General features: G+C 34.7%; 1 protein-coding gene across 1 annotated transcript in view; it reads right to left on the bottom strand.

Annotated features, from left to right (window-relative positions):
* Nucleotides 1-768: 768 nt before the first annotated feature.
* Nucleotides 769-14770, bottom strand: part of LOC149899371 (uncharacterized protein CG3556) — a 91375-nt gene continuing 77373 nt past the window's right edge. The window contains exons 6-11 of the mRNA XM_090114541.1: nt 8397-8644; nt 6068-6228; nt 5282-5498; nt 2294-2438; nt 1642-1853; nt 769-970 (exon numbers count right to left, since the gene is read on the bottom strand). Coding sequence (XP_089970667.1) covers nt 909-970; nt 1642-1853; nt 2294-2438; nt 5282-5498; nt 6068-6228; nt 8397-8644 — 1045 coding nt within the window. The 3' untranslated portion in view covers nt 769-908. The remainder of the gene's footprint in view (nt 971-1641; nt 1854-2293; nt 2439-5281; nt 5499-6067; nt 6229-8396; nt 8645-14770) is intronic.

Here is a 14770-nt window from a genome sequence, read left to right as displayed (position 1 = left end):
TTGCGGAGACAAAGTTGCTCGTGCGCGCTAGCTCTAATTCTTATCCATTACTTATCTTGAAAAACTTGAGTTATGATAGGCTTGATGAGAAATATCAAAAATAATTGAATAGGCGACAATAATTGATCGCAAGAGATTGTGCGATTGGCGACACAAGCACAACGTGGATTCATAATTATTATGCGCATATTTTGGCGGTAAAAATTGAAATAATTTATGACTGTTACAGACTCAGAATATTTTTTTTACGTTTGTCCATCTATTATCTATAGACTAAAACTAGGGCTGAGTTCACAATGTTAAATTATTTATGGAATGAATATGAAAGTCAATAACCTTTTAAACACAGGAATTGAAGAAGGTTACCTAGATTCTATTTCAATTTTTAGTAAGAGATACTATAAATCTTAACTACATTAAAATGATTTGAAATTTTTAAGTAAATATTATCTTAAACTATTACTACAGTAAAATCGATTATAATTAACATTCTTTGGTTTCTATTCTATATATTGGAGAATGCAGTACATAAAATATATTTGTAAGAAGTACTAATTAGACAGATTATTTTTAAAAAGGCTATTTGACTGTGAATAAAGTAAATAAATATGTATTCGTTCAACTAGATACTACAGTTGTAGATACTTTAAAAGGCGCTTTTAAAAAAAGGCGGATAAATCGAATCTTTAAAAAAGTGAAACATTTGAAAATCTAATAAATGCCTCATTGCCACTTTGTTATAAGAAATCACGTCATAGAATACGTTTAGTGATAAGAAGAACATTTTGAGTCAGTCAAATAGCCTTAATTGGTTACTATTATCCTATTTCTCTACAGGTCTCACTTGAATTTTGGAGAAGTATTCAGAAAAGTCGGAAATAAATATGTGTAAGAAAATCGGAATAAATTTACAGCTTCTTGTACCAGAACAGGTAGTGCTCTCCATCTTCAACTAGCAAGTCGTCGACACCTGAAATTATTAAAATATTACTTTTTGAATAAATTAACAATCATTTTGTTACGGAGAAATTAATAGGACTTTATAAGAAATGAAAATAAATGCTCGACTCGTTTTACTGGTCGAATTATTTACGAAAACTTGTGAAGAAGATACGAATAATTATTATCGTTTCACTGATGTGAAGGGTGTAAGTATTCGGTATTTGTGTCACACCAAAACCTCACGAGCGCGATCGCAGGTATAACGAGAGAGAGACGGACCGATCTCCCGTCTCATCTCGAGCGCTGCCACTGCATTATGTTATTACGTAAACATCTCGATCGTAAACCTACTTTACAAACATCCAATTTTTTTTAGTTTGTAAGTACTTAAGATTATTAAATAGTTAATATAAGATTAAAATGTTCCTATGGGGATGACATCAGATATGTTCAGATTATGAACAAATTTTCTTTTTAAAAATAAAGATCTAAAAAAAGACGGGTTGCACTCCGAGAGTGCCGGCAGAAGTGAAAACTTGATTATTAACGTTGAGCATGTTTGATATTCATCCGTCTTACGCTTTTTCGATCAGGTCACGTGTCCTGACGCGAGTTTAAGATTTTATACCCATTACAGAAAAAGTGCTCAACGCCGCTAAAGAAGTTTTCACTTCAAAAAAAACAACAAGTGTAACTAACCGACAGGCGCGACGAGCTGGTTGCCGGGCGGGCTGGCGGGGTCGGGCACCTCGGGCAGGCGGTACAGCAGCCAGTAGTGGTAGCCGAGCGGCTCCTCCGCGTGCCCCGCCAGCGTGTGCACGTAGTGCCCGTTCGGCCACGAGCTCGCTGAGAACTGGAACTTGGGCTCTTGTTCCGCTGCCATCTGCATCACGTGGTAGAACGATACGTTCCTGGAATTTATATGGCGGTGGCACATGGATAAATAAATTTATTAATAATGAAAAATAAATCTTTTATTCGCCTTCGACACCACAATTTAATACTATTAGAAACACAGAACAATAAAAATTAGAAACTTAGATTACGAATGTACCTTTAATGATTTTATGGAAAAGCATAATTGATTCAAAAATATTGCAAGTTACGTTTTAAAAGTTTGTAAGGTATGTATTTAAAAAAGAAAATAAAAAGGATGTAAGTAACGTGTAACGTAAAACGTATGTGTTCGCTGCGTAAAAGAGCAAAACATCATTTCATAAAAATAATTTATAAAAAGGTTCTGTAATTAATATTCAATTTAAATAACAAACAAAATATAAACAAGTAACTATACGTTCTTTAACACAAAAATCTTCTTTTGAGTGAGTTAGATAAAAAGTAATACAAATACCTAGGCGTAACCATATACAGAGTGTAGTTTTCAGTAACATTGGTGCCGAGCCAGAGCGTGTAAGTGAAGGACACGTTCCGAGCGTCCGAGTCGTTGCCGGTGTGCGTCTGGTACGCTACCTTCAAGTTACCGTCACCACCATTCTCTGGAAATAGGGTTTTTTTTATATATTATTATCATCTGCGATCAGTCATTGATTATGAGCAGATATAAAAAATAGGATATGGAATATCGACGATGAAGTGTCAATATATGCTAACTACAAAAACTACATTTTTCAGTAGATAAAAAAAACGTTTTATTTCTTTTTCGTTACTGTTTTTAATTATTATTTTAGCTTACGTTCATTATCAAAGGATATTAGATATCATGGAATCATTTATTAAATGTAACTTCAAAGATTTAAAAAAAAACATGCAGATATTAGATATTGCTTGTAATTTTATTTAAACAGAAAGCCGTATTTTATAGATACAAGTTATTGCCAATTAAATATACTTAGAAGAAATTGTTCTAAAGATTATAACATTTTTTTATTTTAATATTAGGTTTTTGTATCAATACTATAGTAAAATTTTGATTTAAAATCCTGTCACTACACGTGATTATGCTCGAAGATAGTGATTTAAATATAAAACACTAGGTTTCCGCCCGCGGCTTCGCTCGCGCAGTCAAAGAAAAACCCGCATAGTTCCCGTTCCCGTGGGATTGCGTCATTTTCCCGGGATAAAAAGTAGCCTATGTCCTTTCTCGGGTATGAAGATATCTCCATACCAAATTTCATGGAAATTGGTTCAGTAGTTTAGGCATTATTGAGTAACAGACAGACAGACAGACAGAGTTACTTTCGCATTTATAATATTAGTATGGATTATTTCAATTTGTTCAACTTCATATGGACGAGATTTTCTTGCTGCTTTGGCTGTAGTGGCATAATCACTTGGACCGTAAATTTCTTTGTTCTTAAGTTGGCGTTCAAGTCAAGAAATATAAGATACAGCTACGTGAACACATCAGAGCACAACAGCGTCGAAGATTTACTCATCTTCACGGACGGGTCCAAGACTGAAAATGGCACGGGTGCTGGGGTCTTCTCTGAGGACCTAAACATTAACATCTCGCACCCCTTGGGACCCCGTAATACAATCTTTCAGGCTGAATGCCTAGGACTTCTACTTGCAGCTTCAGCCATAATCAAATGGAATGTAACAACTTTTCGATTCGGATCCTATCGGATAGCAAAGCAGCACTCATGGCAATCAAAAGCCATGAAATCACTTCAGGGTTAATTCTAGAGTGTCACCTAGCCCTAACTAGGGTATGTGATCTGGGAAAGTCCCTAGTACTACAATGAATAAAAGGACACAGTAACTCACGAGGAAACGATGCTGCTGACATATTAGCCAGAAGGGTATCTCAAACACCGGTCATGGGACCTTTTCCCATTATACCGCTACCTGCAAGCTGGATCCGGCTGATGATTACCCAGCTCATTAACACTGCACAAAAAGCAGAATGTTCAAGCAGATCTGACTGCAAGCAAGCCAGAGAAGCCCTACCAAACATTGACTCTAGACTTGCACGTCAGATTCTCAACCTACGTAGAGTGCAACTACGTGTAATAACAGGGACTCTCACAGGGCACGGCCCCTTCAACAAACATCTCTTTAATTTAGGGATCACAGACAGTCCGCTATGCAGAGCATGCATGACGTCCGAGGAAACGGCAGCCCACGTCATCATGGAATGTACGGGGGTTGCGGAGTACAGGGCAAGACACCTGGGGTCTCCCGGGTCCCTCCCTGAAGCCTTCCGAAGCCCTCACAAGCTGCTTGGCTTAATGTGCTCGGGTGGTTTCAGTTTTAGCTGGTTTCCCCTACCTCCATCTCTCACGCAAAATATAGGCGATTTTGGTACGGGCTTCCGTCAGAAAATATAATAATAGGCAGCTGTTGGCTTACACAATGCTTTTCCAGATAATTAATTACAAACGAAACAAAAGTGCTAGACGTCAGGTCAGCAGCTGTTTTGTCATACCAGTAACATGTACAATGCATAGTAATTTAATTGACTCTACGAACAATTTGTTGGTATCTTTACGCGCATAATGCGATGGTAGTTTTGGAAAAGCATCAAAAAAATCGTCAAGAATTTTGCGATGGTTTGTTGAGTTTATGGAGAAGCACGTGTTAGGATACTTTCTTCTTGGTTTGAAAGCATGCCAAACTCACCACTTTTAACCCAGGAATAAACTGTAAATGAGCCCAAGGAAAGCGTGCTTAAAAACAGAGCGGACGCGTCAGGGTTTAGTTAGAATATATTGCCAGCAAAAATGACGCAACTTTTGTTATAAGGTATTGCTACACTTTAATATTTGCTCAAATTGACTGTTTACAGAGAAATGACCTTTATGGGCCTATGTATTACTCTATTTTAAGTACGAAAATGCTATAAAACGAAAATCGCTAAAATGTTAGTTAGGAGGTATTGATACTTCATCGTCGATATATTATTATAAGCTTTAAATATTTCGATACTTTTTTGTCTACGGGATTCAAATTTCTAGATTTAATTTTTGATAAACGAGCGTTGCAGAAATTTTCTCTGCTACGTTTTTTGTTATTAAATTTGTCATGTTTGTGACATTATATTTGTCATGTTTTAGGGTTGATTTTCGTATTTACATAGAAAATGGAATGTCGAATACGGTAATACATAGTAGGATTTGAAGTTCACCTTTTCGTAGCATAAGAAACATTTTAGCCTAGCGGATGTTTTTTTGTATATTTCGGCGTGTTCGCTCGAATTTGTAGAGTCGTGTCAGTATTAACTTGGATTATACGAGCCTAAAAGCAAACTAACGCTCGTAAACAAACAACGTGTGACAAAGGGACGTCTATATGCGCCTTCATGCGCTTCATCATACGCTCGTAAGAAACGCTAGTCTGAATTCGCTCTAAATAAAGTTCTTTATTGAGGTTTCGTTACCAAATGGCTCGTGGCGACTGTCCAGCAGCTTGTCGCTGCAGTGCGGCGGGCGCACGGCCGCCAGCGACGCGGGGGTGAGCGCCGCGACCGCCGCCGCGGTGTTCTCCACCCCCCCCCACCCGCCGTCTGTATCTTGACACTCGAGCAGCCACTTGCGGGCCGCGGGGAGGCTCCAGTGCTGGTGCGCGCCCGGACCGCTGTCCGAGTCTTCGAGAGCCTAGATTAAAGATTATAACATTCATTTTAAATTTTTCTGCATATTTGAGGTTAAGTTATTAAATAAATAAATAAATCATTTATTTGCACCATTGGATATATCTTACAAAAATTTAATGACGCAGGCTCCTAATATATGTAATTGTAAACTGTTTTTCAGGAGCTATTAACATGTTGAGTTTGTAGATATGTAAGTCACTAAGTATGTTATATTGTATGGAAGTTAGGTAGTAAATTATATTATCTTTAAGACAAAATATACTTTTAAATAAAAAGTTCACAATTTAATCAACGAAATAACTTTTTTTTTTAAACACGTCTTTTTTTAATTTGTCTCTAATCTGACAATCATTTAAATAAAGAAATAAGACAATTAAAATAAAAAAAATGTTGTGTGGTTTTATGAAACCACGGTAAAAGTGAAACTTAGGCACAAAATTATCGTATTTGTACGATAATTATCGTACGGTTCGACCGTCACGCGACATGCGCTACACAGACCAAAAAGTTTAAAAGATGTAATAAAAGTTTCACTTTAAAAAATATCCTGTCCCCAAACAATTAACCAACCTGTATAGCCAACGCAGTAGTGGTAAGCGAGCCGAAACTCCCATCGGGGTGCTGCTGTCTGGCGAGCCCCGCCATGGGGCGCCGCACGAAGTGCAGCAGGCTGCGGTGCCGGTGGTCCTGCACCACGCAGCGGAGCGCCAGGATCACCATCGATATGGTGTCTGCGAATATGATTGTACTATCTAGTACTTATCTTTTGAAATTAAAATGTAACTGTATATTATAACTAGCCGTGCCCCACGGTTTCACCCGTATTGCTACACTCTTGTTGGTCCTAACGTGATATATAGCATAAAACCTTCCTCGATAAATGGGCTATCTAACTTCGAAAAAAATTTTCAAATCGGACCAGTTGTTCCTGAGATTAGCGCGTTCAAACAAACAAACTCTTCAGTTTTATTATATTTGTATAGATATGTATAATCTACCAGATTAAATGCTAATGGTATAAAGCTGAAAAGTTGTTTTTTTTAGGGTTCCGTAGCCAAAATGGCAAAAACGGAACCCTTATAGTTTCGTCATGTCCGTCTGTCCGTCTGTCCGTCTGTCCGTCTGTCACAGCCGATTTACTCGGAAACTATAAGTACTACAGTGATGAAATTTGATGGGAATATGTGTTGTATGAACCGCTACAAAAATATGACACTAAATAGTAAAAAAAAGAATTGGGGGTGGGGCCCCCCATACATGTAACTGAGGGATGAAATTTTTTTTTTCGATGTACATACCCGTGTGGGGTATCAATGGAAAGGTCTTTTAAAATGATATAAAGTTTTCTAAAAAACATTTTTCTTAAAGTGAACGGTTTTTGAGATATCAGCTCTCAAAGTCGTAAAAAGTATGTCCCCCCCCCTCTATTTTTATAACTACGGGGTATAAAATTCTAAAAAAAATAGAGGTGATGCATGCTAATTAACTCTTTCAACGATTTTTGGTTTGATCAAAGTATCTCTTATAGTTTTTGAGATAGGTTGATTTAACTGTAATTTATTATATTTGCTGCTACGGAACCCTTTGTGCGCGAGCCCGACTCGCACTTGGCCGGTTTTTTGTTAGATAACCGGGCGATATCAGGGCGAATCGCTAGTATATTTTAAAGTTGTAGAGTTTTTGAACAGGCCAATATTTTTTTTTTATTTATTTATTTAATGAAAACTGTTATAAAAATTAGGTTTCGGTTCGGTGTTCTGACATGGTGTATAATATGTCGTGGCCATATCGTAGATTTGCTCATTTCATGAAATGGCCAACATAGTTTGATCAGATCGTTAAATCGTCAACGTTTCACGATTTGGTCATCGACATTTGGCCAGATCGTATAAAATTTCTTAGAGAGTCCATAAAACATTAAAAAATTCAGAATATTTTAAGAACTTGTTTATTTTAATTTAAGTTAGTGCCGCGGTAGCGCCGGCGAATACCAGAAGCGAATGGTTTTTTCAATAGAAAACAGTTAGATTAGGTTAGGTTAGACTTTAATAAACAACACGCCAGAAGCGAATCGCTTTTTAATAAATAAACAAAAATGGTCGCATTTCGTGAAATGGCCATCCACGTTTGGCCAGATCGACGATCTACGATCGACGATCCCCACCCTGTGTATAGAATTTACAATAACAACATTTCACGTAAAAATATTAGGATTATACATTGTCGAGAAAGTAACAGACTCCTTTTTTACAAAAACCTTACAAATAAAGCTGTGGGTGAAAGGGTAGTACTTTTATACACTACCTACTTAGGTTTTCATACTTTACACATACAACATACCACAATTTATAAATAGCTTTCAACACAATGTAGGTATGTTTTCGTGACTAATGGCATAAGCATAACTACATATAAGCTTTTGGTATGTTAATGGTTAGTTGTTTCGTGTTTTCAAAGTAATATGTTTTTATTGCACGAAACATGAAATTTCATTAGTAATAGAGTAAATTGTTTATTTATTCATACAATTGATGACATAGTTGTCTAGACAGGTCTACACGCACCGTTGCTAATTGTTATGAATCATTTTCAGTAGTGAGCTGTGGGTGATGTCATAAAAAGCAAATCAAGAAATGATTATATCCATCCATTATATGATCCCGTGAGTATATCCATTTTTACATGTGTATGGATTGTTCCATCCGCTGATAAAACCACGGGAAAAAGCTTGTATTTCATGTATTTGTATAACTTATATTTAATTTTGTTACATAAGCTTCATAACTGCCAAGTAACAACAAAAAGCATTCAGTTTCATTTGCGTGAAAGACTAACACACATCCATCCTCACAATTTTTTACATATTTTATATAATGTTAGTAGCAAATTAATACATTACCTAGGCTATGATCAGCTGCCGCGTTCGCGATATCCAACAGCCGTCTAATATGACGGCGTCTCACATGCGCTGCAGAGGAACAAGCAGCCAGGGTTGCATATGCGAACTCCAGGTCATGAGGTGGTTCTCTATGGAGTAGCGCGGAGACCAGGTCTCTGCCGTGGAACGAGCGAGGGTCCTTGCAGAGCGCGCCCAGGGCTAGTGTGTAGGCTGCGAGGCGCCCGAGCGGTGGGGGGGACTCGTGGTGCCTGGTGAAGTTAAAGTTAAGGGCAAAGTTAATGTCAAAGTTAAGTTAATGTTAATGTTAATATAAATGTTAGCGTTAACGTTAATGTTAATATAAATGTTAACGTTAATGTTAAAGTTAATGTTAATATAAATGTTAGCGTTAACGTTAATGTTAATATAAATGTTAACGTTAATTTTAAAGTTAATGTTAATATAAATGTTAACGTTAACGTTAATGTTAAAGTAAAAAGTGAAGTCCCGTGTCCCAAGTGGGGTAAGGGGCAGATGCATTGTGCATACATCTGTTTCACTAAACAATTCTCTTTAGGGACAAGTAGGTGATCAGCCTTCTGTGTCTTGCCAGACCGAGACATTTTTTTCCTTCGTCTCCACCGCGAATCGAACCCAGGACCCCTTGGTTCGCTCACGTTCGTCAACCACTGTACCAAGGAATCGGACGGTTTTCAATTGAATATAAGATATGTTGTTATATCAAATTGCTAGTTTAATTTCTGTACCCTAGATTGTCGCCCGAAAGCTAATTAAACTTTCATAATTAACAAGAAAAATGCAGGTCATTATTCGCATAAATGCATACAAAATTGAACAATGCAATTCCCTTGATCACGTCTCATTTGAAATGCGTTGAACACGCACTCTAGCAATATTGTACAATGGAAACGGCAATCCAACCTGACCTATATAAGTATTTTTAATTTGCAACCCCCGGCGGTTTTAATCAACGTTATCATTGCTACGTTTAACTTCTGTATTGTTTGGTTGTGTTAATTTTTTGCTGGTTTTTATTTTTCCAGAAATGGTCATTTCGTGGTGTTTAGGTTAGTGACAAATGAACAACCGTATTTGTATTAGATATAAGAATATATATTTGTATAACACTAGTATTGTTATATGCTTTGTTTTAATTAATTAACTTGTGTAGGTAACATCCAGAATTCCTATTGTTATTTTTTAACATCAGTTAAGTATGTATTTAATAATAATAAAAAAAAAAAAAAAAAAAACTTTAAACTTTATTCAAAAAAAACTTTTTTGTACACATACAATAAAAATCTTACAAAATAACAATGCAATTTGTCTTTCTTAATGCCCTATATACATAGTATACATATATATTATAAAACGTCTTTTTTAATGATTTATAGTTTATACATGATAAATTTCTTTTTTGGAGATTACATTACATTAAAACAGTTTAATTTTTATTACAATTATCGGAATATAAGAAAAGATGTAATTACGATGACTTCTAACACTTCTCACTGAGATAACATTTGATGACCTTCAATTATATTACACATTAAAACATTGTTACATTTTATAATAGTTACAGGCCAAATATTTTATTAATAACATTAATAAAACATACATTACAAGTGTTCTTTCGTAGATTTTGATTTTTTAATCTTTAACATATTTATTACAAGAAAACTACCTAAAAAAATTCACGGCGATTACTACACGACAATACGAATTGAAAACAAACTTATCTCAGTATGCTTTAAAAAATTATTTACGTTCCTATATTTAAACATTGAGATAATATTAATAATGGAGCAGACACCACGAACAAAATCTGTGCGCCAAGATGGCGGCGCGGGGCGCGCGAATGACGGCTAGACAGTCATAGATTATGCGATGTCACTGACTCACCGCTATAGAGGCGACACTTTGTTTCTTTCTGTCTATTTTATTGGGTGCCACTCCTTACATGCACGTTGACTTGAAATTTTCTTTGTACTTACTTAATATTTATTTTAGATATAAACTGACTTTACTACGCGGGGCTAACAATATCTGGCATATAATATAGGATGAGGAGGTTCAATATGGGCTATGGGAAGTTTCATTCCTTACAAATTGAGCCTTTTTTAGAAAAAAAATAAAAGCCGTGTAAAAATTGTGTTTATTTATATGTATTTAGTTCATCATCCTCAGAACATGTTCCCGGCTCAGAAATTGCTTGTATTGTTCCAGTACTATTGTAGCACACCTTCGGCTAAAATAAATATAATAATAATAATGTTAGTGATGGCTAAAATAATATTTTATTTGTTATACAAATCCGTAAAATTTTATTATTATTACTAACATCAATACAAGGAACAGCAGACTTCTTTAGAATACGCCTTCCCGCTTTTGTGGTATATTTATCCTCATCGCGAAAATGCAATGAACAGATGCTAGTTCTATCGGATGGTAACCAGGTTTCTTCACTGCGGTTGTTACCCATTTTCTCTTTCTTCACGACCCAGACATGGAAACCTTGAATAGAAAAAATATTAATCTCTGAACTAGCGGTCCGCCCCGGCTTCGCCCGTGGTACATATTTCGCAATAAAAAGTAGCCTATGTTTTTTCTCAGGGTCTAAAAATTGTCTGTGCCAAATTTCATCAAAATCGGTCCAATAGTTTATGAGCCTATTTATTACAATCAAACAAACAAACAAAATTTTTCCTCTTTATAATATTAGTGCAGATAAATAAATAATAATTCAATTATACGTTCAAGTCAGTAGCTTATATACAATATCAATTAAAATTGATTAAAATCAATTAACAAAAAAAAAATTGGTGATTAAGTAATTGATTTTCATATTTCATGATTTCACCTTTTTTCAATTAACAACCAGTCTATGCTTTTCTAAATATGTAAAATTATTATTTTATACTATAAAAATATACGCCAGCAAATATTACTAACAACACTTATTTCATGCCCAATGTCATATCTTAAATTTTTAATCTATGACAAATGACGCAAAATGTCGCCCGCCAAAAATTTTGTTCTAACTAAGTTTTAAAAATTATTATCTAATTACTTACTGATTGAAAAGTTATTCCTTTGCACTTTTCCGTATTATTTGTATTATTTGTGCAATATCGTAACACACACGTAGGCATATTTGATGCGTTTCACTTTAAAACAAATAAAAAATGAGCGTGACGTTCGCGCCAATGAGCGAGCAAGCGACTGAGTGCAGTTACGCCACATGACGTATGTTGAGTGGAACATAAGTGGTGTAGGCGGTATCGACTCCATATTAATATTATCTCAATGTATTTAAATTGTTTTGTCTCCAAATTAAATTATATTTTACTAATACATGGTTAATAAGACTTATAACATTTCATACGATAACTTATTGCAAATCATGCACTAACCAGATTGAAACAAAATGTGTACGTAAATGTGGGTAGAATAATTATTAGTACGTTACTGTAGACGATAGCAGTTATACACTCCGTGCTAGTCTAAGACTGTGTTACGGCAGAATATACGCTCCCGCCTCACAAATAAAGCACATAATTGCACTTGTTAGGCTGATAGTTTTTTCAAAGCAAGTCGTTATGATGAACAGTATATGCAATAAAAAAAGATTAAACGCACCACAAAATTAAAAACTAACTTTATAAGTATGATATCTTAAATGTACCAAAAATCCTATTTAAATAAAGGTCTAGTAATAATAAGTGAATAAATTAAACAAGTTAAATATGTATTGTGAATAAGATGAAGTAATAATGTATATTATATATAAATATATAGTATATATATGTATCCAATTATTAAATATTATTCAAATAGATAAGGATAGGTAAATAACATAAAATAAGATAAACATAACATAACAATGGATATATAACATACAATAGTCATATTTATAATATAAATAATTTAATATTTAAATAATATTACCCAAAATAAAGTTTTCAGTCTCAACATAGTCAAAATTGCGTAGATATTCTTCCAACATTTTTCCACACACAAATTTAGTCTTGTCTCTTATGTTTAAGCTATTATTTAATTTATTATATAGTAAGGGTGCCAAATAATATGCAAAACCCTGTGCAAAATTGGTTTTACAGAACGGTACATGATAAGGACTAGGTTTTCTTTTGTCTAGATTACTGCTTGGTTGTCTGTGTTGTCTAAGTATAATATTTTTAATGTATAGTTGGCGCACGGTAAGTAATGAGCATTCTGAGTAAAGTTGACGTGTTGGATAGCGCATAGGCTTAAAATTGAGTACCTTAAGAATACACCGTTGTGTTCTTTCTAATTTAATTAGCGAAGTTTTTTTTGCGCCACCCCAAGCAGTAATACCGTAGCACAATAAAGACTGGCATAGAGATATATATACAAGCCTACTAGTTTTTTTGTCCTTAAGGAGCCTTATTTTTTTAAAGAGCGGAATTAATTTACGGATACGATTTTTTAGTTGTTCAATATGTGGCTTCCAATTAAGATTTTTGTCTAACAATAATCCAAGGTATTTTATTTGATTGGTTGAAGAGATAATAGAACATTCACAATTTTTATTGTAGTTACTGCACGTATGTACTTTTAAATTAAAATTACTGTTTGGTAGACTACTATTACTTATTGAAAACTGTAGATATTTTGTTTTTTTGATATTAAGTGTGAGTAAATTCATCTGAAGTTGTTTAGTTATTTCGTTCATGCTTTTTTCCGCTGTATTGTATACATTTTCCCAACTATTACCTGTCACTAACAAAACCGTATCGTCAGCAAAGGTTATTATTTTAGTATTGAAAAGTTTAATCCTACAAAGATAATCAATATATATTAAAAATAGAGTGGGGCCCAGAACAGAACCCTGAGGAACGCCGAATTTAACCAGTTCTTTACTGCTATGATAATTTCCAAGTATAACGCTTTGATACCTTTCAGAAAGATAGTCTTTGAAGAGTGCTAATGGAGTACCACGAATTCCAATACACTCCAACTTTACCAAAAGGAGTGGAATTGAAACGGTATCAAAAGCTTTACTTAAGTCCAAAAAGATGCCTAAGCATTTAGATTTGTTATCTAGAGCCTGAGCTATATGTGTAACAACATCCTCAATGGCATCAGTAGTCGATTTTTTTGCTCTAAAGCCATACTGGTTATTCGAAGGAATGTTATATTTCTCTAAAAACCCTTTAAGCCGAACATTTATAAGTTTCTCTAGTATTTTAGCAAAAGTTGGTAGTAGTGAGATTGGGCGATAATTTGTAATACTACCTTTATCACCTGTTTTGTATATAGGTATTACGGATGATTCCTTTAATAATTTTGGAAATATCCCCCGAGAAAAACAAAGATTGCACATATGACAGATTGGTGTACATAAAATATTAATAGTCTTTTTTACAAATATAGCAGATATCCCGTCCCATGATGACGATGATGAATTTTTTAGGGATGCCACAATTTTTTTAATTTCATTATCATCTGTATGCATTAATGAAAATGAGTTAGATAATGATAAGGAGGACTTGTAATTTTGCGCTAAGATATCTTGACTAATTTTAATTTCATTTAAAATATTCTCCGCAAGTTCGCTGCCTACATTAATAAAAAAGTCGTTGACTGCATTGGCAGATTGCTGTGGCGTGCTTTCAATCCGATAAAGATCATTATGGACATCTTTACTGTTGTTATTCAATATACCACAGACTCTTTTAATAATATTCCATTGCTTTTTGATGTTGGATTTATTTAATTGTAATTCATTTCGGTCATAATCATTCTTTAACTTATGTAACAAATTATTACAGCAATTTCTGTAACGTTTATACGTTATTGCTAAGTTTAAGTCCTGAGGATATTTTTTGTGTCGTCGATGAAGAGTATCACGAAACCTCATACAACGTAAGAGACCTGACGTGATCCACGGTTGCTTAATTTGTTGTCTATTTGATGATATTCTTGTACATTTTTCTAAAACTTCTGTGACATTCTTTATCAACAAGATAGTGACTGTATCTGGATCAGACAGTTCCAGTAAGCTTGACCAGTTTACCTCCGATAATAGTCTTACCGCTTTCGCATAGTTAATTTTTTTATGTGCAAGTTTCGTACGTATTAGTGAAAATTGCTCAGAAGCTACCACTGCCATGAAAAGCGAATTATGATCAGTAATGGAAGATACACAAATAGCAGTCCGAACTTTTATTTTAGATTTAACAAAGCAATGATCCAAGCACGATTGACCTCGTGTGGGTAGTAAATGACTAGGTAGGAAACCATGAATCGAGAGTAAGTCCAAATATTCATCAGATCTATTATCCGCAGTATTCTCAGATATGTCAATGTTGATGTCGCCAATAATATATATA

This window comes from Colias eurytheme, chromosome 21, assembly GCF_061535395.1.
Source record: "Colias eurytheme isolate Ceu_HAF_F1 chromosome 21, ilColEury1 Martin Lab GWU primary, whole genome shotgun sequence".
In the NCBI taxonomy this organism is placed as follows: domain Eukaryota; kingdom Metazoa; phylum Arthropoda; class Insecta; order Lepidoptera; family Pieridae; genus Colias; species Colias eurytheme.
Note: the sequence above shows the minus strand (reverse complement) of the source record. Positions and strands in the feature narration are given on the sequence as shown.